The sequence below is a fragment of the Anguilla anguilla genome, chromosome 8, assembly GCF_013347855.1.
Source record: "Anguilla anguilla isolate fAngAng1 chromosome 8, fAngAng1.pri, whole genome shotgun sequence".
Taxonomy (NCBI): Eukaryota; Metazoa; Chordata; class Actinopteri; order Anguilliformes; family Anguillidae; genus Anguilla; species Anguilla anguilla.
In genome coordinates this window covers 36,673,377-36,698,812 of record NC_049208.1, presented here as the reverse complement: position 1 = coordinate 36,698,812, position 25,436 = coordinate 36,673,377, and the positions used below count along the sequence as shown (strand labels likewise).

General features: G+C 41.6%; 1 protein-coding gene across 2 annotated transcripts in view; it reads left to right on the top strand.

Moving 5' to 3' along the window:
• The first annotated feature begins 24,747 nt into the window (after positions 1-24,747).
• Positions 24,748-25,436, top strand: part of jarid2b (jumonji, AT rich interactive domain 2b) — a 134,696-nt gene continuing 134,007 nt past the window's right edge. The window contains exon 1 of one of the 2 annotated variants that reach the window (XM_035430793.1): positions 24,748-25,316. In XM_035430793.1, the coding sequence (XP_035286684.1) occupies positions 25,272-25,316 (45 nt within the window). In that variant the 5' untranslated portion in view covers positions 24,748-25,271. The remainder of the gene's footprint in view (positions 25,317-25,436) is intronic. The other variant, XM_035430794.1, reaches the window with a different exon arrangement.

Genomic DNA, 25,436 nt, shown 5'->3' with positions numbered 1-25,436 from the left:
TCCTCTGATGCTGGCCCAGAGTTCATTAACCGCTTATTAAAGAACGCGAAACGAGCTCTGTGCTGTGCGGGGGTACGGCAAAATGAAACATTAGCACGAAGTGTGCCGTAAAAAAATCTGCTCTATTTCCCTGATTTTATGACAAGTGTTGATATGAGACGCATCGTCAGAACATCGGTACAATCATGACATAACATGAAGTTCCCCAGCCCAAAGCGATTTGAGTCTGCGTTGCTGCGCCGCATTGCCTGTGCTGTGCCATATTGTTTTATGAATTATGGAGCAGCTACGTCTTTGTTTCCCACCAGCCAGTGTAGTGACGGCACACCGACAGAGCGATGCCATTTCAATTTAGCAATGATTGATTCTTCCTTTTAGTTTGATGCGCAGCTACATATTGTTTATCCATGTTTTAATTTGATAACAGGAGTCTATATGTTTCTGTCTGTTGTAATCTACCTGGCTTGTCATTGACATTTTTCAATTCTTTCTTTAAATATGGCAGAAACAGTTCAGAATATGGTCTAGGCCTATTTCTTGCCGAATGCTACTGTAGGAGGGCTTTCAGACTTCTTGTTTCAAGTCATGTTCCTTAGCTAAAGCATCGTAATATCGCCCATGTATTATAATAAAATTAAACTAAACAGACAGCAGTGGCCCACTGCCAGTGGGTAATGGTTTTAAACTCACTCAGTACAAGTGGACTGAAAATGCATATTTAAATTATATATTCCTTTTTGGATGTGCTCAAGTTATTACGTGTGCTCACAGTATTTTCATTTCCTCTCAGGTTAGCTTGTGTACTCATAGTGGCATTTTAGATCCAGAGTACCATCAGCACAATAGCGGCATTTCATTTTCTTTAGCGTCGTATGAAATTGAAAACAGTTAGTGAGAGCGCGGCTCTTTTATGAAGTGCTCAGTAAGAGTGGAGCTTAGCAAGGAAGGAACAGCTATTTTCTCCAAGTACTAAATGCATATGAAGGGGCTTTGAGCTGGCGAAGAGCAGTTGGGGAGGGGGTGGGGGGGGGTTACCTGGCGACCTGCCCACCTCCTGGAGCTTTTTGGCCGCTAAGACATCATTCCGCACATGATAGCGGGAGCAGGGATTGTTCCTCTCCCCGGCCGTGGTGACGAGGGGCTTCCTTGGGTACACCTGGAGCTCAGAGGCGCGGAGCGCGTGCTCGGAGACGGCGGCGTCAGGCTCAGTTACGCCGCCGTCCTCCTCGCGCCTTTGAAACCCTTTGAGCTAAAGTGACAAAGCGGGAGAAGGACGGCTCCTTGTCTGACTCACGCTGTTCAACAGATATCTGCGTTTCAGTTTTATTGGCTCATTCCAGCGGACAGGCCCGAACACCAACTAGCGGCTAACGGCTAACGGCGTGTGCGCCGACCCAACCTCCCACAGGTTTTCTGAAGACATTTACAAGCCTACAGTCACAGTGGGGGCATCCAACTCCGGAGGTCCAGTGGATATACTGTTTAATTTCTCCACCTAATTAATCTGTCTCAACTGGTCACACTTTTTAATTAGCTGCGCTATAAAACCGACCTTTCTCAAAATACACACCAGTGAAACATGAGTAGAGAATACGTTTCTTCAGATGCAAAATGTCTTCTTTTTTTTTTTCAAAAAAAACTTCCAAAAAAAAAAAGTGAGGACATGAGTGAAATAATTAGGAAACAGGTTGACAAAAATCATTTTTCATTTTCATTCATTTGGATTGAAGAAGTCTGGCTGGTTTTCACAGACCACACCAAAAAAGAAAAACCGTATGCTTTGCATGTGAAACAAAATTCATTAGTTCACCATTCCTTCCACCCCATTATGTGCAACACATCTTGTTCGAGGTAGGTTCAATGAGGTGTATCATGGAAATTAGTCAAGTGAGCTTTGTAGGGTGAGCTGCACCTGATAGACTAGACTCAATGGACTAAGCTTAAATTAGCTTTGGGGAATCGCCAACAAGTGCGAGCAAACCATGGCCAGTTCAAACTCACCGGTCCTGAGCCAACCAAAATCTCCGGTGTCTCATTCCTTATGGTGAATGAGTGTTTTGGGTGGGGCGGGGGAGGTTCAGGTATTGGTTCCTGGGGCACCGTGTCCCTGTCGCTTGTAGTAACTGGAACCAGAAGACTTTGTTTCACTGTAATGACAGATGGCTGGGTCAGATATTAAGGACCTCTGTGATCCACACCACCACCTGGCTACTACGGTGTCGAAAATGAGGGTGGAGGCCAGAACATGCACACTGACGGGGGCGGCGGGGGGGGGGTTTGCAGTGGGGGGGGGGGGGGGGGGGGTTACTCACCCCTGCCAGGGTCCTGCAGGAAACAAATAAGCCACCACGCTTTCGCCTGCCATCGGCCCCCTAACTCTAGGAAGGGGCCCCATGACCTTTGGGGTCACGTTTGTGGGGGAGCACAATGAACTTCTGGGGGGGGGGAGGGCTGTGAGGAGGGTGAAGTGTGCTCCAATTTGCATTACGATTTTGCCTTGGGAACAGACCTGCATACAGACATAAGCTGTACAGTACATAAGCGGCGTGGTAGGGCCCTGGTTTGTCTGGCATACGTGTATGGGAGTAGTCCTAAACATCATATCAGCAGGGGATGCTGACAAAACTAAACTACAGGCAAAAATGAAGAGTAACACCCACTGGAGACCTCCCTGAAGATGAAGTTTTGTTTGTATTAAAGAGAAACCCTCCCGCATACACTCCTTGGTATGAAGAAATTAAAAACAGTGATTTATATTTTAAAAGTGTTTAGATATACTTTTAATAACAGCACCAACAAAAACAACAATGTTAATACTAATAATAATCATTTTCATGATGATAATGATCATCACCATCACCAGCATCATCATCATCAGTTTGCATTTTGTCATTCCAAAAGGTTACAAATGTTACAAAATTATTACATTTGGCCAAATACAGTGGGATTTCAACAAAAGCATTTTTTTGTATGTGTCTTATAAAATGTTGTATTATAATAAATATATTGCTGTTACTTTTATTACATTGTTATATCTTTAGTAGGCAATCTACAGCTGTAAGTCTGAACTCTGAAAAGGATCCCAAAATAAACAATTATATTACCGGGGGTTTTTCTGTTAAAGAACATAATGTTGCTTTAATACCAAAGTAATGTGACAGTACGCAGCGCAAGGCCTTGGCATAGGCTGGCCCATCTTGTGTCCCTCTCAGCCAAGAAAGTAGCGACATAATTAAATCCGCCAGGCGAGGCCTCAGGCCTGGTCTGGATTAGACCTCTCGCACAATGCCCCCCTCGACAACATAAGGCCATAGCTTCGACGGGTTTTTATTTTAGCTAAACATTAATTTGGTGCTTTGACAACGCAGCGTAGCTACGGCGCTTCACAGAACAGAGGAAACGCACACACCCCTGTACTGTGTCCCATTTTTGGACGGAGCACAGCACCACATTCACCAGCGTGGGCGACCTGCCACCTCTCTCTGCCCCAGCGGCCCAGGGTCCTCCCGCTCTGCGTTAGTCAGGTTTACATAACAGCAGTCCTCCACTCCGCGTCTTTGTGGGCCCTCATTACTAATTTGGTATTCAAGCGCCATCTCTGCTAATATGTCTTACCACACGGCTCCATAAAAGACCGCCATTATTCGCTCGGAATATGTACCTGTGGTATTATACGGTTTTCCACCGAACAAACTTGCCGGCATCTGTGCGCCGACTTAAATTGAGAAGATGAAATGGGCCTAAAATCTATTTATTTTGGTGTAATCATTGGGATTATTTATAATCCTCTCCCCCGCCCCCTCACGGGCGCAAGCCTTGCAGCGCGGACCCGCTTTTAATTTGGAAATAAAAATTGAAGCGCTCGTTTGGAGCGGCTTTGAGCCCCTGCCAAGCGCTCGTTTGCATTGTGCGCTTACAGCTGGGCTTTCTCTCCTTTATCTCGCTCCCTCGCTCCTGCTTTTCTTCCTGGCCTGTGCACGAGGGGAAGGGGGGTGGGGGGTGGAGGCGGGGGGCGGGGGGGGGGGGGGGGGGGTCAGCGCTCTCCCCGCTTTGTCAAGGGGCCAAATTTTCACGCCTCCTGCCCATTACCCTCCACAATGGGGGACTGTAAACACAGGAGAGTGGGGAGCGATGTCGTGTTCCCCCCTGTTCCCTCTTAGCTGCCTCGCGCTCTCCTTCCCTCCTCCGTCTCTCACACTCAGCTGGATGGCAGGAGCAGGGCCGAGCAGACGGGCTGAGAAACAGAACACGTGTAAGGGAGACATCAGCTCCCGTCCCTGGGAGAAAAGTGAGCAGGGTACGCTCAGGGGAACAACACCGAAAAACTGAACTTATTTTTCGACACATCACACAAAAACTGGAAAGAAGTGGTGCACCAAAAAATGACCCAAGTTCTAACTAAACTGGCCGTAAAAATCACATTCATTCTGGGAAGATTTTTCTGAGTGACAGTAGTATATTCGTTCAGGCCACTGAAATTAATGACATTCATATTATAGTTTTTCTTCCGTATAATTGTCTGTTGGAACATAATAGCATAATTACCATGCATCTCACATTTTGTGGGACAACACTATACCACTTAGATTTAGTCACAAAAATATTATTCTTTTGTCACACACAATTTCATACACATATTTTCACACAGACATTTTCTAATAAATCATGAGGCCCATCTTGGCTAGCAGACTTGTTGAAGAAAGTACAGTTTCCTACAAACATTGAGTCAAATTGTACTTCCTTGTTGGAAATCTATACTATAATCTATAATTTTCAACCATCACAAAACTCCATCACCACAAAGATAACATTTTATCACCACAAAGATAATATTTTATTCTACAATAAATATACACCAAACAATGCAAATAGCAGAATGGCCAATAGTGGTATAGTTACGGGTACTTGTACCAGCAGGCAGGTATGGCTATCCTTTCAAGGCGATAAGTGAAGGACCTGTACAAAAAGGACTGAACCAAATTTTGTTTCATTCAAATCTAATAAAAATGTAATATTCTGCTGCATTAATGAGCACTAAAAACATAAAGCACCCCCGCACAATTTTTTTTTTTGTTCAATTTGAATAACAAATTAATCCTTTTAGAAGGAGCGTTCCAATTTTCCAAATGTGTGTTCATAATGATCGGCCTTCTAACGGGTCTTTTACTTTGGGAAAGGTTACATCTCCATGACAACTTAAAGAGCTGGAGGAAGGGAAGCACTCCATTCTGAACTGTGAACAATGTTGGAAAAATTACTCATTTAAGGCAAAGAAAAAATAAATTTAGGCAACCGGTCGGGACTACAAAATACAAATGAAAAGAAATACATGTTTAATTTCTCTGTCTTCAGTAAAGACTGAATAAAATGAATGAATGAATCAAATTAAGTAGCTTGCAAAACAACTATTTCTGACATTGAATATTAATGCTTTGTGTTATTTTTCTATTATTTTTCAGGAAAAATATTGCTGCATATGCGACACATCTGCACATCTGCACTCCCTTAAATTTTCTGATGGACTGGGGAAAGAGAAACTACACATTAAAACATTACTGTTGAATTTCACTTTAATATGCCATCTTAATTGTAACATTTGCCCAAATGAAATTAACTATATGAAAATTAATTTGTGTGGGTGTCTTGAAAATGTTTGGCTATTGTTCTATTCACACAGTAGATTACCCATACAACACACACAGAGAAAAAAAATGACACAGTGAAAGAACAGTTTTAGTGGAACATAAGTAGCAGAATTAGGTTCCAATAGACAATATAAAAAATTGCATGTTGTTGGCAAAACATAGGACTTCTGTTATTTGTAGCATGACTGGTACCAGAAAGTTAATTATTTTTTTTAAATTAATGCAGATGACAAATGCTTTCCCCATTCTAAACTGTATAATTTACACAGCAGTTCAGAATGAAGAGAAACACCCATATGTCTCATCTCCACTTTGAGGCCCCCGTGCATCTGACCTAAGTCAGAGGTCAAACAACTGGGACATTAAATATGCAGTTTCAATAGGACAATTCAACCACTTATGAACTAGCCCTGCAGGGATGTTGAATTTTTGTATGCACAGTATGTCCAGCCAAGCACTGAGGTTAAATTCTTCAATTAAGTTTTTTTTGCTCCTCTGGGAAAACTTTAAAGGTCTTTCCTGCTGCAAAACCTACATACTAAACGATCACAGTGAAGTAAGCTGCTGGTCAGTTTCGATGCACTTTCACAAATGCTGTGGCTTGGAGCTTAAAGCAGCGAACACTCGGGCAATAGCAGTCTTATGACAGGGCAATGCATAACACAGCAGTAAGTGAAACAATGTGTTCTTAAACAGCACAGCCTGCCGGTATTATCCACTTTAAAGAAAAGAAAAAAAAAATCCCGGAGGAAAGGCTGACCTCAGTGTGACTCCGTAAGCCTGTGTTATGACCTGATCGCTTGGGAAAACATGAAGCCGTAGTTGGGAAAATGTTATGTTTATGGTTTGATGCCGCGTTCTTGGATCTCGTCCCTCTCCTTCCTCTTCTGATTAAGTATAAACAGCGCGAGGGCTTTGGTCACCGTTTGCGGGGGAAGGGGCTGTGCTGGATCTGTCTGTCTGCCCGTTGCGTGGGCTCGCGAGACGGTAATTACGCGATCGAAGCCGGCGGGCCTGAACGTGATCCCGATAGCCGGCCCGTTTTCACGGAGATCAGGTTGTGGGAAGGAGCCGAGGAGCCAGAGAAAGAAAGCCGCTCGCTTTTCTGCTCGTGTTAAATTCGGGATCGCCAAACTCGGAGCGAAAAAGTTCAGGAATGCCAAATGCCTGTCGTCACCGCTCCTTTATTTTTAAAAAAAAAGCGTCGCCACGACGATGACGCAGGTTCACCCGGATACAGCGGCACTGCTCGTTCGGGCTCCGCATCCGCGACCCGGTCTCTCCTCCGGCTGCCGTCCATCAATCCGCCTCCGGGCTCATTCACCACCCTTGCGCTTCATTTCACGGTTCATGGATTTTTAGAGTGCCCACGAACAAGGACCCTTGCATCAAAGGGGCCTCCTGAAAGACGAACCTGGGACGCGTCCTCCTGGGTTCTCCAGCCGGGTTTCTCGCAGCTGGGCGATCGCGGGAAGAGCGGTGAAAGGCGCTGGACAGGCCCTGCTCCCGTCGAGCCCGGCAGACGCCGGGCAGGGAGAGGTGTTTTTATCCAGGCTATGGGAGAAGCGCGGAGGCTCTGCTGGCGAGAGAGCGCCGGGGCCCTCAGGGCGCAGACAGGGGGCTCCTGGGACACGTGACGCGCCCTCATTTGCATGAAAACGCTGGAAATCTTCTGTCTCGCTGCAGGGGGTGGAGGGGTTAAGTGGTAACCCTTATACTTTTACGTTTAAACAGCAAGCTTGATTTACTCTCCAACGAGCAGGAGGGAATCATTTGTAAATCACCACCGTCTCCTGAGTTGCCAGGGTTAGTCCCAGCCTTACTGTGCACCTTTGGTATGCATTCATTTTTTTAAAGCAGCAAAATAAATAAATAAAATAATTGGGGCAGTGTTTCTGAGCTATCAGCATAGGCAGATTTTTGTGTGGGTGTACTGAATATAGGTTGCAGCGTAATGCTAAATATTTACTAAAGCCATGTGTTTTTTGATATTAATAGCTATAATAATGACATTGTAAAAATCGATATTTTTGTTTTTGCATTTATTTTCATATTTCAATGTCCAATTCCAAGCTATCGTGGCAAGTAATATTCAATGCATAATGGAGAAGCAGAAAGAAAAACATGAAAATGTACAGAAATGCCAGAAACATACTGATTAAGGATGATGTTGTTTTACAGTTGAAACATAATGCTTTCGATTCATTCCAAAATGCGCAATTATCAAACACCATAGTATGCACATGTGCAAAGCGGCAAACTGTAAAAGCAACATTACCTTGCATAATACCAGCAATCAGTACACAATCATTATACTGTACACAATCAGTATAAAAAGTAAAAACAACATTGCACAATGAGAGATTTCGCTCAGGGTTTGATTTTCACCTAGGCGGGCTCCCGAGCGCATGTTGCTAAATACAGGCAGATATAGTTCAGTAGCTTAACCGCTAAAAAAAAGGCTTAAAAAAATGAACTGCCACTCACATCCTCCAACAGACCACACGATCGCTCATGTTTCTGTGTTTGGTTTGCTAAGTGTGTGTGTGTGTGTTTATGTGTGCATAGGTGTGTGTGTGTGTGTGTGTGTGTGTGCATAGGTGTACGTGTGTGTGTGTGTGTGTGTGTGTGTGTGTGTGTGTGTGTGTGTGCAAAGGTGTACGTGTGTGTGTGTGTGTGTGTGTGTGCGCGTGTATGACAAAGCGAAAGTGCTCTTTCAGGTTCCTTTGTTATGGCGGAATAGAATATGCCAAATAGGCCATCTTGTGCTACATAATTCCAAAGCAAGGCACGAACGTTTTCTCTCAAGTCCAAATAGACACAGACACAGGAAGTACTATGGAACCGGTGGTCGTTGTTCTTGTTTGTCTGGGGAAGTATTCAAGTAGAGCGTCTCTGCCCGCTGTAGTGTGGGGCTCTCACAGATGTCTCAGCATCCCATTTCCCTTGTTGAGTCACGTCTGCTCCCTCATCCTTGTACTATATTTATTAAGGATTCATCAAAGTGAGACACGATTAACCCACACCTTTTTTCTTTTTTTTTGGCGCTACAGTGCCTACTCCGAAGGCAAGGCTGTGTGTCACACCCGCGCTGGATCTGACTGCGTTGCGAAGGCCACGTAAAGAATGACTCACACGGCGCTGACCGCTTGTGGGTGCAAATCAAAAATCGACACTCCCTCCGGGGGGGGTGGGGGGCGGCGCGTACAATTCTTGGGGGTCCCGTTACGTCTCTTCGTATTGTTTCGGTGTCCCTGATAAGGAGGATCTCCTCCAAAAATAAAGAAGCGTGGGCAGCGGCAGTGGAACCAGAACAGGAAGCGCCGCGTGGCCTCCCTCTCGTTTCCCTCTCCGTTCCGCATGGCCTCATTCGGATCGAAATAGAAACCGTGCGGCCCGGGCTCCCAGCAGGCCTGCCCACTGGGGCAGGGATTTCTTTTTTAATGCATCAAATAACATTTATATTTCATTCATTGTTTGCAAATGACAGATCCACAATGAGACAATTACCAAGCTCCGGGATTTATTTTCCACCGGTGTTTCTATAACAATTCAAACCATTTTCTTTTCATTCTTTGTTTTTTTTTTTTTAACCCCGGAATCACTTCCTAAGATTGAGGTAATTATGCCCGGGCTGATTAAAAACGCATATGATCCACAGAGGTGCGGAGGCCGAGACGGAGCTGGTTTTGCCCTGCTGCTTGTTTGTTCAAGAATTCATTGCCATGAAGTGAACTCAAGGGAAGAAAGCACACAAGCGCATGGTATGGTGATGCTCGACACTTTCAGAACGCAGATAGCGCAACAACAGAGAGAAGGAACAACAGGCAGGCTGGGAGGAATTAATCCAGTGCTACCAGAATGTCTGAACAAGAGGAAAATACTATCTTCAGATGGCAAATTCGGATCTAATTTATTTCAATTTATTCACTCTAAGAATTTGGTGACGATCTTCAAACCTTCCGTGGTTCCCTGGCTTGTTTTTTTTTTTTTTTTTTGAACAGTTGTGAATTTAACAGGGTCTCTCTGCATTTCAGGCATTCACCAAGCAAAAATACGTAGAATTCAGCAGCAACACATTGAAATAACACCACATACCTCCAGGTACACAGCCAGAATATGTCAAAGACTCAGTAATTGGCATCCTCTGAACCCAGAAGATTTATAAAGCTTTAAAAAGCATGCAAAATTCAATTTCAGCTTTCAGTGAACTATTTGAGATATACTATTGGCAGTTGAATATTACATTTAATAAAAGACAGTACAAGTACAATTGGGTGTCCAATTCAGCCTTGACTGATTAAACAACATTTAGTAACTTCACTGTGTGGCTCCAACTCAGCATGTAGCACAAATAACGTATGCATTAATTACATAAAAATGTGTCTGCACACTCTGTGGAAAAACAATGTGTTCTGTTGCCATTACAGAATGTGTATGCTAATGGAAGTCAAAGATTCATCTTCTCATAGAAATATTTTTGACAGCAAGAGTAAGCAACATAGCTGGCTTTGCCAACAGGCAACTGTTAGCATTTGTTTGAGCTACTAGCCTGAGCAATAATAGCTCTTATCTCAGCTCCTCACGTTTCAGTATTAGAGAGAGAGAAGGAGATAGTGGGAAGCTTATATGTGACACAAACAGAAGATTCTTCACTTCACTTGTGAAGAGCTAATAAATGTTATCGGTAATTGTTTCGGGACCTCTTCATCGGCCTGTTCCCGTGTGACACGTGAAGTTGATTAGGAGCTCTGTAATCCATCTGTTAGTGTTTCCGCAAGGCAGGAAAAATGACAAAATCATGTTGTGTTAGTCACAAAAGCAATAAAATTATTGGTGGAAGTTTTCCCCCACACAAGGCAATATTCCACAACGCCTCGCACGACTTTGGATCGGTTTTAAGCCCAGTGAGGATATTAGATGGTAAAAGCGTACCCTGAGCCGAGCGAGAAGAGGGTATCCCTTCACCCCTTTTCATGCAATGGGATTCAGCTGCTTATCAAAAAGCCCTCTGTTACATTGGCCTGACTTCCACGGGTCAGGGTGCTTGCGAGTTAACCATTCATGATTCTTCAGATCTACATTAAGACAAGGGACACTTTTTACAGGGCACATTATAAGGTTTTGCCCTTTCATTCCAAACAGAGGTCTCATGGAATTTCCTCATTTCATTCAATAGTATTGGCGGGCCACCCCTGCTGGGACAGATGAATATGAATTTGAATTTAATAGGCTGTTGTCAAAATGGTAGCTCTAGATAGGCTGAATGGCCTGTCCTTGTCATTAAACTTTCATAGTACAGTGCGGAGCCTGTTATACGAGGTAACATGGCTGAGAAGTGTTCTGCAGCAGGGGCTTTTCATACTGCAGTGGCAACTCTCCAAATTACACCCAGGGAGTGAGCGGTGTACTCATTGACTGCTGTGAATCTGCATCCCACAAGAGACAAAGAGAAACACACAGCACTTCAGCTTGAGAGACGCTGGAAAAGCCATGAAGCCTTCTGTTGAAGCTTACACGCTAGCACACGCGTTCCCAGGGATACGCGTACAACAGATAGCTTGAACAGATGCCTCGAATTCTGACAGGATAGAAGAGGTGTGTGCGTATGTGTGGTCACGACAGGAATCCGCCCTGTGTAGGAGAGCTAATCTCAGGGTGGCAGCTCGCGTCGGGTGGAGCTCAAAGCTAAGCCTGACCTCCACCCAGCAGTAAAGGGCGCCTGGAAACCTCTGTGCCCAAACCACTGGTGTTAATGGAGCTACTGCCCGTCTGCCTCATCAGACGAAAGTACAGCCGCGTGTCTCTCTACTCTCACCCCACACGCGCTCTCCAATTCAAATACAAACAGGGAAAACCTTAAGTGCTTGTTTGATCGCTAACCAGACAGATTTGCCTCAGTTCTACTATATTACTGAACCTGCTGAGCGATTCTAAAAATCAATTATTTAGCCAACGCTATATTCACTCATAATTTAAAAGCCAGCTTTGGTGATTCTATGAGAATAGATATATGAGGCTGAGTCAAAAGTCTTTGGCTGACTTTACAGGATATTTATGTGCCCATAAATCTATATAACATATCCGTGAATAATTTATACATCCTTTATATGTGGTCATTGACCCTGTGTATAGTTGGCGTGTCCAACTTTCCCCAAAGATTTTATATTCAAACTTTACTGACGCTTACCAGAAAATATACAGTGTGTGTGTGTGTGTGTGTATTTATGTATGAATATGCCTATATTCAGGCCTATACTGTCACGTCTATATATAGGGTACAAAAGTATTGGCCTGCCTCAGTACAGGAAATAAGTACTGGTATATTTGTATTTGTGTGTGTGTGTGCATATGCGCATGCATGTGATTCATCTTTATGTGGAAATGTTTATTAAATTGTATTTAGTGTTTTTCAGAGACACAAAGACGCTTTACAGTGGTAATACAAAATTGGGCAAAAAATCAGGTCTGAGCCCCCAAAAAGCAAGTAGCTGTCCTAAAAAATAAGATAAAAAAAACCACTCAAGCGATAACATGTGTTGGGAAGGTTACAGTCAGAGGTAGTTAAATTAGCTACTGAAATAGGCATGCCAAGCAGAAGGATGTATAGTAATATGCAAATCAGAGGCCAGTGGTGATGCATCCTAGGCCTCCAGGTTGTGTCATGGCGTGAGCTTCACCCAGGAGAGGGACGAGGCTAGAGTGGTCTGCAAACTCTAGGGAGGAGGAGAAGGATTAGACACTGTACAATTAGGGCATTAACTGCTGCATATGTAGAGGCCTGGGTGAAATATAGAAAAGCCCCAGTCTGCTATGCTATGGCAGGATATCTAAAAGACGTGAAGAAATGGACTATGCGTAAGCATGAGAGTGATCCTGAACAGACAGTAGCCAAACAAGGCACAGAATAGCGAACCTGAGCATTTGCATGCAATGCAGTGGCAGGGCAACAGCACAGTCAGCTCAAATCACACAACAGTTCAATGATCCTGATTTAACCCTTCCCAGACGTCTTTAACAAAAGGACTGACTAAAGAGGTAAGTTTTGTGCCTACCTTAAAGAGAAAGAGTGTGAGTGTGTCTGAAGCCAAAGCAGGCAAAGGGAGTTTATTCCATGAGTCTGGAGCTATATGAGAGAAGGCTCTGCCTCCCATTGTAATTTTAGATTTACTTGGAATTTCCAAATAGCCAGATACCGTGTGAGTGAAGCAAACTTGTAGGAGAATAGAGGGCAAGTATCTCCCTAATATTCTTTGGAGCCAAACCATTTAAACCCTTCTACAGTAGGAGAAGAATTTTATAGTCAATTCAAAATTTAACGGATGAATATGCTCACATTTTAGTTCTCTTAAGTATCCTAGCAGCCACATTCTGTGCAATTTGGAGACATTTCAAGGCTGAATTAGTGCAACCAGACAAAAAAGCACTACAGTAATTCAATCGAGAGGTTAGAAAGGCATGTAGCCAGTTTTTTTTAGCATCCTGCAGGGACATCTTTCTCAATTTAGATATGTTCCTCAGGTGAAAGAAGGCCATTCTTGTGATACTATTAATGTGGGTCTGAAAGGACAGAATCGGTAGTCACACCAAGGTTTTTAACCATTGCATTGGCTGACACAAAAAGTTTAAGAATTAATCTCTCAGAGATTTGAGGCATACTACCATTAATGCAGTCTTATCTGAGCTCAATAAGAGGATATTTGCTGGGTTTAACTGATGTATAAAGTTACATGTTTTGCAAGCCTTGCTATCGGTATTACATGGCTGATGTGAAACATTCCCTTTGTTGTAATAGAGGTTACATCCTCATTTCTTAGTGAGAACTGTTCCCTGCATGAAACAATTTCTATACGGTTCAGATGACTGTTAACTCCAGGGAAGCTTCATTGAGCTTGTTAGCGCTGTCGCACGCTTTCCTTCGAAAGCGTAGGTTCAGACTAGCAACAAACATGTCATCTTATGTGATTCCGTGTCAGCTGCAGCATCAGAGCTGTCAGGCCGGCTGTTTTTGACATGTGCATACTTGCAAATTGCGTGTAATCTTTTTTTTCTGCTTTATTTACTATTTCAGTACAGTATACGTGAGCCTTTTGCTGTGGATATGTCAGGAGACACCCGCTTCAAGCAGCTGTTTTCTCTTGTTGTAAAATTTGTTTTCTATGGAGACACCCTTCTTAAAGCAAGCTTGTTTTACATTTTAGATATGTGCTGATTCTCCGTGGGACTGCCTGCCTGTCTCCTGCCTTGGGCTGTATAGGCCCATTGTCACTCAGATAGTGCACACTCTTTGAATGGGCCAATGGTGCTACAGAGCCCTACGAACCTTAGTTCCCGCACTCATTGTTCATCAGAAGTGACTAATATAGGCTTCCTTGCACCGGCCCACAGGAACAGTTCAAGGCTGTCTTAGTTTTTATTTAGTTTACTTTTTTTTTTTTACTTTCACATCTTGACTTAAATCAAAGATTTGCACAATATAAATTTAAACATCCCTACCTTTAGGTTTGATATGACATTTTTTGTCAGCTATTGTTTGACATAAAAGAGAAAGCTAGGAAAATGGTATACTTTGATTTAATTGTAATTCGTGTTTAGTGGTTCCTAAATAGTCTGTTATTTAGATGAGCTAAAGATGATATATGTTATAAGGATTTCCCATCACTGACGAACATTAATTAGTCAAATGTATACAGTCAAAGAAAATAAAAAAGGAAACAATACCTTCAATAAGCAATGGCAGAATACTGGGAACACCTGACCGCCCAGACAAAATCTCACAGAAATCCAGCAGGGACCGTGTGAAATATTTGCTTATTTTCTCTGCTAATTGTTCACAGCCTACATGTTCCCTTCAGGTTTCAGATCTCTTCCCCAATTGGAAACATTTGAAGTTCCCACAGATGTCATCACAGAGCTTCCAAAGCATGTTGAACAGGAACTAATGAGGGAACTGCAGTAAACTGTCCCTCGCAGTGCGTCCATCTGAAACACTGAAGCACAGTTTCAGAGAAATGGACACAGCAGATGTGGTTGCAACATGGCTTCTGCAATCAAAAGCCTGCCTGACAGGGGAATGCTTCTTGGAATGCAGAAGTGCCTTTTTGAAACAGCCACCCCAGTCATTCAGATATTTGTCATTTTGTTTTTACGATGTACTATATTTACTACTGCATTGATCTAGCTCTTAATAAAGAATCGATGTATGAGATACATAAATTGATTCTTTTTAAGATAAAATACTTTCTTCAATTAACAACCACAGGTGCCATTTTTAAACAGGTTTTTTTTTTTTTTTTTTTTTTTTTTAATGGTTATTAAACCTTTATTTAACCAGGAAAACGTAATTGATTTTAAAGAATCTTTTTCAAGAATGTTCTTGCCAAGACAGGTAGCAGCACATAAAACATGGTTGCAGAACACAATATAAAAACAAAATTATAGACAATAAAGGTTGTGGAAGACAAGGTTATATAAAATATATATATATAATATACCATAGGTCCTCACATTAGTTGTCAATATAAAACAAATCTTAATGATGTGGCGGTACTTGCGTGTTCTCCTAATGATACAGCGCCCATGTGCCGGATGGCTTAGTCGCTGACGCCTCGCAGTAAGTGGGTGCTTATCAGCCCGGGTAAAATTTGTGATGATTTTCCCATGAAGTGGTCCTGACCGCTGACTGACTAAACAGGCCTCCTCCTCCTCCTCCTCCCCCTCCTATACGCACTCACAATAGAGAGCAGCAATCTACCTCCCGGGCGGAATGTTCTTCAGTGTGATTACGCAGGAGCGCATTCGCATCTCTGCCTCAAGACGGCACGTAGGTTAAGTAAAATGGCCTGTGGTGGGTGTTCTTGACGTGAAGGTCTTTTGCCGTTAATTAATTAAAAACAACAGTCTTGTTAAATAAAGTGATTTATTGGTTTTCATTTTCTGAAAGGAATATGTGGGATATATTTTATTCCTTGAGCGCACGCGCGGGTCTGTCTTTTCCACTTAACTGCATAAAAAGGAGGCTAATGTGATTATTACTTCGGTGTCTAAACGTATCCTAAGAGTTGAGGCACTCTGGAAGGGATATGTGCGCTTTTCTATGAAGTAGAATTTTTTTTTTAGTCCCACACATCTCACAGACAAGAGACATAATAGGACACAATAACTTCTGTGTCGTCGGTTACGCCGAGACCCGTTGTTCAGTTTTATTTAGTATCGCTCGCATTAATGGACTTAAGAAGTTGATTAGCTGTAAATGAGCACACAGAGAAACCACAGTGCAATCACGCTCGACTAATGAAGCAACCAAGATCCCCCAGTCTCCACAAGGAGCTGGCTTGGTAATGGATGGGCCTGGCTGGATATTGTAATTGAAAGCAATGATAATTAATAAAATCATAATCACACTTTGTTATCATGGATGCTTATGTTGTTTTGGATTTAAAAAACAATACATGTTAAAAGGGTATCATTATTATTATTATTATTATTATTATTATTATATGGTTTGATAGCGTATAAAAATGTTAGATATGCACAAGCTCTGCAAATTAGAAGCTGAGAAAAAGCACAAAAAATTACAGTACACGCCCAAACCAAATCTGTTGTGTGTATGACCACAATAACATGCTCTTGATCACCAGCAGCTGACAAGTTAAAGCAACTGGCACAGCTACAGCTTTTATTGCTTTGAATTTGAATTCTATTTGAATAATTACAGAGATGCTGATTATGATTTGGTCAGATTGAGGTAGGAATAGTTAACTTTCCAGGTTTGTTTAAAAAAATGTATATATTATTTCCATTTCTAGTGAACACGTTCAAGATTTTATGTGCAATGAAGGATATTTCAGATATTTCCAGAAGTGTCTGATTACCTTTATAATGGCAAGTACATGGCATTAGTGCGTTTGTGGTCAACATAAAAAGAAAATACATTTTAGGTATAGATTTCTCTATAGCATCTTGTACAGCAACATTATGTTTCCAGAGGCTGTTTACATGAACACATTCACTGTAGAGAATTTAATCACAATTATAAAAAGAAAATATGTTTTCCACTTTGGTAAGTCACTCTAGATAAGTCTGTTAAGTGAATGCAATGTAATGCAATAAGAATCCATCTTCTGTATATTGTCCTAGCGCTTCTTTCCTGTGCAGTGGTCTTAGGTCACATGGGCCATTGGAAAAAGTTCCAACAAAAAATGATATTTAAACATAATTTTGAATTTAAAAAATTGGGTAATATACATACTGCAACTTCTCTGGGCGTAATATCATTGTACACACTGTTTGGATGCTACCTGAAGAATTATATTTTCCTTTTTTAGGCCACCAACCCTTAAATGATGTAGGCTACAGGCCTACCAGCCATTATACTGATTTCGGGAAACTTCATCTAAAATGTCCTTCATCACACACAAAAACTATCTGGTTCAAGTAATAACATACACTAAAACTGAAGTCAAATGTATATTAAACAAAAAGTAGACTATCATTTTAAAGGGTTAAATGGCAGCAGTAGGCTACTGGGCTCCAAATGGATCTTTCCACCATTTCAGAGAAAATACCTGTGAGATCAAAACTGAGGGGTCGAATGAGATATGTTGGTATCCCAATTTGGCCACTACCTACGCTCAAAGAAGATCATTTACTAAAACTGCCAAAGAATAACAGAATATTGTGAAAGAATGTGCCTGCAGAAGTTTGTGTTTACCGGGCTATTCACTGAAAACAATTATGACATTTGCAGAATGTGTTTAATATACTACCACACTATTCAAAATCCCATTGTGCAGTAAAAAAATTCAGACCATCAGCCCCTCTGTGGACCACACACTGTAGTAGCAAGGACATAGTGTGGAGATAGTTAAGTGATGGCATTCGTGCAGCATCAGCTAATCTTGTATCCTTAGCTTTTGATCTTTGCCCCTGTAAATTGACCTGAGAGATATTTGAGTAGAAAATGGTACATCTCTGAAGTACATGGTAGCTCAATCGCCATCTTCAAAAAAATAAAATAAAATAAAATAAAAACAGTCAAAACACCACATTTGTGGGAATAACCTTGATATATCACTTGTCCAGGTGAATCCCAGAAATTTCCAGTCCCACTTTGGTCACATTTCATGTCTGTATAATGTAGGCGAACAGACACATAGTGCTGAGTGACAACGTTGCAGCACGTAACCTCAAATGCTTGAACAGGCTTTGAAGGCGCACATCTCACAGTCCTAAAATACTTTAATTTAATCAAGAAATTATTTTAGTTTACAAATTAGTTGAGGGTTAAGGGGTTATTAAATCTAAAAATGCCTTGCATTATAGTAATTTTGGAACTAATGTGAAAATCAGTGGTGTGCCCTGTTTATAATATATCTCAAGGGGCCCATGAACTGGCTTTGGGGAAGTATATAAACGGACAATCATTGCATGTAACCTCATCAATACAGTTAACAACAATAGGGGAGATTACCTAGAGCCTTGTATTAAACAAAGAAAGAAGTAATGTGCACCAAATCTCACCAGATGCGATTTGTTCCGATTTGAGGTTTCTTTCGGAGCGCCATATAACGGTCCAGTCATCCAGCGAATCCCCTTGGTACATATACGGCGTGATTGTTTTTCCTGGAGTGCGTTTGCGATTACCATTAGCTTCATTATTGCTCATGCTAATGGGGAGAAACCATGCGGGATTATCGGGCCAATTTGAACTAATAAAAATACGCTGAACCTTTCTCCGTCGCTCGCTCCCCTCTTCCCACCTAGTTATTATTCAGTTAGTTTAAGTACAATTACGTCTTTTCATTTGCAAATCGGGCTGGAGAAGAATGAGAAAAGACAAACAATCCCCCCCCCCCCCCCCCCCCCCCCCCAAAAAAAGCAACCCTCACAGAAAAAAAGACAACCTATTAGAAAAGAGACACATGTAGCTAAATTACACGGGCCCAGGGGAAATGTAAAACAGCTTGGCCTCCCTCAAGAATTGCCTACTTTTTTATCATGCAAACCATGCTGCTTAATATAAGCTCTGTATTAAGAATAAAACACAAGGAATATTACACTCTGCGTAAATGCGCTATTCTGAAAAGGCTATTATGCATTCTTTGAGAACAGACTCAATTGACCCATCATTAATAATCCTGGAAGATTAATTAAAATGACTGCTCTTAATACTATTATGCGGCAATTAAATTAAAACTGCTTTTAAATCACTTGTACGCAAAAGGAAACATCCAGCAAGTCTTTGGCAGAGTCTAGTCCTTAAACACAAGTGACTTGAAAAGTGCAATCAGTCATTCTACCCATATGGTGACACAGCAAATAAAGCTTTACATAATTCAGGGGCTAAACATTTTGCAGTTTTTGTTGTCTATTCTTGTAATAAACTGCTTTTCAAACCACACAAATTTACTCAGACAAGCACAGCAATGCTAGCACAATCCCTGGAACCATAACTAAATGAGAATTCAGTGGTGGTGGTGGGGGGTAAATATTCCAAGAAAAGTTGATTTTTTTAGAAGTCCAAATGAAAATTATTCCAGAAACTTTCCCAAGTTCACATAAATAGTGAATCCCTTTTAAACCCCAACCTGGCAAATAAACCCTTGGCCAGTTTCCGATCAGGTACTTTGGTGGTTCCCCTGCCTGCTGCTTCACAGAGCTCAGCTCACCCCCCCCCGCCCAACCCCTCCCGCTTCCCTCCTCTCCCACACCAAGACCACCCAAGCTGTGGTTGCCCAGCTCTACAGCTGTTCTGGAGCCACGGCCATTTGTGTTACTTTGTTTCCACGAGACGAAGGTCAGCGCTACTGGCCCTGCTCTCTCCTCACACCCACAATGAGGCACAGGGGCAGCTTTTGTGCCTGGTGCAGGTGTCCCTGAGTGAAAGGCCCATGGACCAAAACACCAGGCTGGGATAGGTTCACTCCCCCGTACAGTAACCTGCCCCGGATGACTCATTAAACCGGCCGCATGAATGCATCTCTTTCGACAGCCAGTTTTCCCGTCGTCGCGCAGGAGAGGCAGAATCCCTTGACTGTTTTGTATTCTGTTTTTTTCTCCATGTCAAGATTACAAAAGGGCAAAAGGCTTGACTGCCTGTTCTCTGCTTTAACTCAAGTGACAAGGGAATTTCATTGTTAATTCAAATACAAAATGAAAAGGTGTAAAGAAAGGCAGGCCTTTAATTCTGAAAATGCTCTCAACTGGCAGCCTTTTTTTTCCCCTGCTAAGGAGTTCTGACAATGAACAGTCTTTGTCTTTCCTTTCTTGTTATGGTCGAGACATCATCACATGACCTGCAGTGCTTACTAGGTTTCCAGGTGACAGAAGCTGTATAGCTCCCGAGCCCATGCAGGTAGCGAACGTTAGCCTCCCAAGTGAGAAAGAGGTGCCAGCCTCACTGAGTCACATATAGGCTGTCTTCAGAAACACCATGTACGACTCGAACAAGTAATTGCTCAAATGTTTGGTTGTCACCGCACGCCGGCCAAATTGTGATACTTATCGTTCATGAATCGAGTGTGCCATACTGTTGGTACTGTTTTACACTCGGTTTACATGATGCAATTACACAGTATGAGTTTCATTTCAGGGGGGACTTCCAGACTCAAGGTGCTCAATTATCCCCGGTAAGAAACTGAGTCCCCCAGTCCCCACCGCATGAGGTGAGAGGCGTAGAATAAATTGTGTTTGTGTGTGCGGCTGGTCTCAGTAGGGCTGGGGGCAGGGAATGTGACTTTAATGTAACTGCTCACAGCTTCTAATGTTAAACTAAACTTGCTCTGTCTCAGTCTGACCCTCTGCAAGGGGGCCCAATATGAAACACTATTCTTTTTTTCAACTGAGATTTTTTTCACCTTGATTAAATAAATATGGTGTGTGGATTTTTGGAAGAATGATACAACAAAATGTTTTAATCATGGCTTTTACAAAATTAACAATGCAAATATTTCAGACAATATGAAGGCTGTATCATTGAGATTTACAGACAAATGTGACCTGAGTGTCCTAGCATCTGCGTATTGATATAGCATTTAATAAGATAGTTCAGGTTTCATTTGCAATATGCCTTGACAGTTGTATACAACATTTTTATTAATTGAAAGCTTATATTCTGTTTTTGTTCATTTTTAATAAAATGCCTATAAATGCTTCCTGCATACAAACTAATAAACCTACTTATTTCCACCTTTATGTTGTACATATGTGTCCTTTAAAATTATCCTCAGAGACAGGATAAGTTTAGTGAGCAATCAAATGTATTCATGATAATAATACCATCACTAGATCCAAAATTATGGCCCAGAACACAAACTGACCCATCATCATCCAATGGAATAAGCAGTCATTTAAATATGATGCAAGAAAATAGTTTTTAGTAGTCACTCACTTAAACACACATGCCTAGCGTGTAAGAATTTACACTCTTTTGCATTTTCCAAACATTTAAAATGAAGTGATGTCCTCCGGTCATGTTTCCATTGCTGGGGGTACATTGCTATATTGCTAGCGCATTCACATCATGCGGTGAGTATATAAATATATCCAGAATAAATGGAGCTAGCTCAGCAGTACTTGGGAGTCTCAGCCCAGTTTGCCTCCATGATTGATTTGGACGTAAATGTCACTCACAGCATGCCGGAAGAGACCGCCAGTCTCATTGCTGAACACGGTATTTAAAAATGGAGTCAGCTCCAGACAGTTTGAATATGCAAAACAGCTTTTTTTGATCTGGGTCAAAATGTAAATTGCAGTTAGGTACGCATACAGTATCAATGATGATTACGGGTCATGTGTGCAGATCTATTGTTTTAGCATGGTGATATCTGCCTGCTACTCGTTCTGTGCTCTGCTCAACAGCTCCCTTAATTTGCATCAAAATGCACACTGTGAATTTATCCACCAATAGGAAAACACGTGGAGAAGACGGAGGCTGTGTCAAAGACAACCCTACTGCGGCTGAACAACTTTGGCAGCAGAGTCGTTTCATGCCTAACTTCTGTCGCTCTTAATCAAAAGTAACCAAACTAATTACAGTACATTGTGGTCTCTTGGGAATTCCATAACTCCTTGAACAGAGCTAAACATAGCTGCCTCTAGTCAAATATGGAATTATACTTTAGAAACAACACAGTTCAATGGGATATATATCGAATTAACCTAAAATCTGAATATTAAATATGAAAATGTTTATCAAATAATGCATGAAAACGCATAAAAATTAAGGTCTATTGCATTTATCTAGCATTCTTCAGCCCCTGAAATGTAAATTACTTCAAATTCTCAGGCAATCCATGAGGACAAATTATGTTTTTGGGTCATTTATTCTATTGTGTCACATCTGTGCCAACCAAATCATTTGTTTTGCGTGAACTTGCACAACTTTGTGATTGGCAAGTAGACAAGTACTGTGCATATATAGTGCATACTGTGTACAAGTACACTTGTAACATTTCAGTCCACTTGCCTGACCAAGCATGTTAATGTTCATTCTTACAGAAATGTTTTATGCTACAACATGAATTTACCCACTTCAAATTGAGAACGACGTGACCTTTCTCTGACTTACAGGATTATATGAACTGCAGACAAAGGCTCCTCGTAAATATGAGGCTGTGTCAGCTATCTGTTATATTTTCCCTTGTTGCCAAGTTTCACAGAAGTGACCACTCCAAAAAAAAAAAAAAAAAGAATTAGTTTCCTAAACTGTTATCTGTCACAATGTTTTAACAACGCTAGAAAGTTTTAGAAAATGTGCCTGAAACAGCAATGCTCATCCTGTTGGGTCTAACAAAGGACAAGCGTTTGAGGAATCACTGATCAGTGTACAGCCTGAATTAGAACACATAATCCCCGATAACTCTGTTATGTTTCCGATTCATTTTGTACACAACGTAAAAAAAACCTCTTGTCAGAAAAAACAGTAAAGCCTAGATTCAAATTCTGTTCCACAAATATAGATAAATTTTGGGTTGCTCTCCAAGTGACTGTGGCTGAAGTTCTTTAAGATATCTAAAGTTAAGGAGAAACTACCTCACAATCATGTCGAATCTGGGCTTATATGTATTGAACACAAAAAAGTGGCCGACATTAAATGTAAAGCAATTTAATGGCTCCAATAAAGGCCAGCAAGACACTCCCGAGGACACTCCTGAGGACTGGAATGAAGCTAAAATAATTGTTTCATACACTAGTGAGTTTCATTAGCAGTTTCACCTTAAAGATTAATAACATAGGGGTGAGAGGTATGTTTTCTACCTATCATGATCTATTGTCAAAATAGCAGAGAGAAGACATGTAGAAACAGCAGTAGGCAGAATTAGCTTCCAATTCAGTAAATGCACTCAGTACTCCCCTACAGCTGTGTCAGTGTGGAGGAAGATGATCCAGTCATATACAGTCATATACTTGATTGCAAAACTGTAGCCATCCACACACTGACACGCCTCTTGACAGCATCCTCCTGATCTGACGAAACAGCGAATGATGGCAAACACCCACTTCAGTGACGGCTGGGCCTTAGTGGGTTCACACAAAAGAGAGGCAAAACTTACTGTCTTTCAGAACTCTGCTGAGTCATGCGTTCTCACAAAGAAGGGGATGAACTTATTTTCTTTCACTACACAGGATAGGGGGTGGAAATGTCACAAGAGGCCTCTAGTTGAAGTGTCACACCACTTTAAGTGATTCATCCCTTTTCCCACTTGCCAACATGCTATTCACTTCTTTTCCTAGCGCACAAACACAAACACACACACGCACGCACGCACGCACACACACACACACACACACACACACATTTTCCTAACGTTCTGAGAGGGTTTCATTATAATTCAGTCAAATAGAATGGTCAAATGCAAGCCATCAACTATATTTCTTTTTCACTATTACGTTTACTTGGAACTAAGGAGAAAAATTCAGCATGGCAATTTTCCATTCAGCTTTTTATTTCAGACTAATCTAAAATGAGGTCCAGAGCAGGAAAATAAGAAAAAGAAAACAAACAATGACAGACAGGTCACAATAAATTGCAATAAATTACACAGGCTTCATTTATAGCCTATCTGAAATGTTTATATAAAGGCCCCTACGCCAGTGCCACCACATGTTTGACTGGAATCGAACACAGAACTCAGTTCTTCACAGGACGGATTAGTACCTCAGTTATCCTATTCTTTTATTCGACCAGTCGACACATAAATTTCTACATGAGATTTCTTATAACTGCTTGACTGTCATATACAGTAGGCCTATCAAGTGCATTTTAACGGCATCGGCGCCTATGCCTTGACACGTAGGTACGCCAATATTAACAAACATCTGGCTAGCACTGTGAAATCTTGGAACATTGAGGAACAACCGCATTGAATCGCTGATTTTTTAAAAGTATTTATAGTGGCCTTATAGTAATCCTATTTTAACACTTCTGTAAACTCATTTATCAAATTCATATATGAGAAATCGCTATCAAATAAGCCATGGCAACTTGGAAAACGACTCTGACTGAATGTTTTTATTCCCAATTTTCTGCTTGAAACTGTGGTACCACTATGAGTAGGTTGGCCGGCCAGACATCAGCACGTGCCTCGGACATTTTCAACCGTATTATCCTGTTTTTTATAGTCCTTGCATTGATGCTTATTATATCATTCATTTGACAGATGTAACCAATCTAAATGCCATTCTGTTTCACCATGCATGTATCACCGACTTCCAAATACATTTAAATAAACATTTAGTTGCGCTTTCACAACTACAAGAAATCGGCTGTTAGCGCTGTTTCCCCCAGGAAATAATGTCAAGCTATCTATATGCGAGCAAGAGGAATGAAGCGGGCGCTCGGTACAGTTGTGACATTTGCTTTACCTAGGCCTACTGTTATTTTACACGTTTTAGAATCTCGCACACTCATTAGGATAAAATATTTACTATTGTATAAAGCGTACGGGACTCCAAATGACAAACCGACAGTAAGGCCTTGTTAGTTTTTACAGTCTTCAAGTCGGCGAGTTTGTGCTCCCGGTGGAGAAACTGGTTTTGTATTTGTACTCGGTCCCTAAGAGAGCAGTCCTTTTAAAGTTACCGCTGTGCTTGGTCTTGGTTGTGATAGGCGGATGCCGTGGAAGAAAGAAGCTTGTCTATAGTGCGGATTATCAGTGGTGCTGGAGAGTTCTCGCCGTCTGCTTGCTCCAGCCAGAACGTGACTGCAAACCTTTTATTTATTTCGTTAGATAGCTAGCTACATTTGAATCCCCTTCCCGAACAAGATGTAACTCACTAGCTACAGTACGTAAACACTCTTTTGAGAATACTCGTCAATTTTTTATAAATCGGGAGCGTGAATGACACGCTGTTTTGCTAATGGAAGGTATTGTGAATTATTTCGAGTATGTTACGCCGAAGTGATTTTTTGTTTTGTTTTTTTCTATTCATCGTGGATCTTTGATTTGGGATTTACCAACAAATCAAGGCGGTTCTCCGTGAAGGAAATACAGGACGGGAAGAACGCACGCTTAACTATAAACCGGGGATTTAAATCGTGTTTGGTGTGCTCCAAGAAAACAGAAAGGAAGAAAAATTCATGTGGCGATTCTCTCTTTAACAAATACAGTTTTGGATTGCAGAATGAGCAAAGAAAGACCCAAGAGGAATATCATCCAAAAGAAATACGTAAGTGGATTTGTATTTCTATGCGTTATAATCCCAAGAAAAATTACCTTAAACAAGTTTGTACGTCCGTTTGGTTTGTTTTCATGAAAATGCATAAAACTTTCATCACGGGCCGCTCAT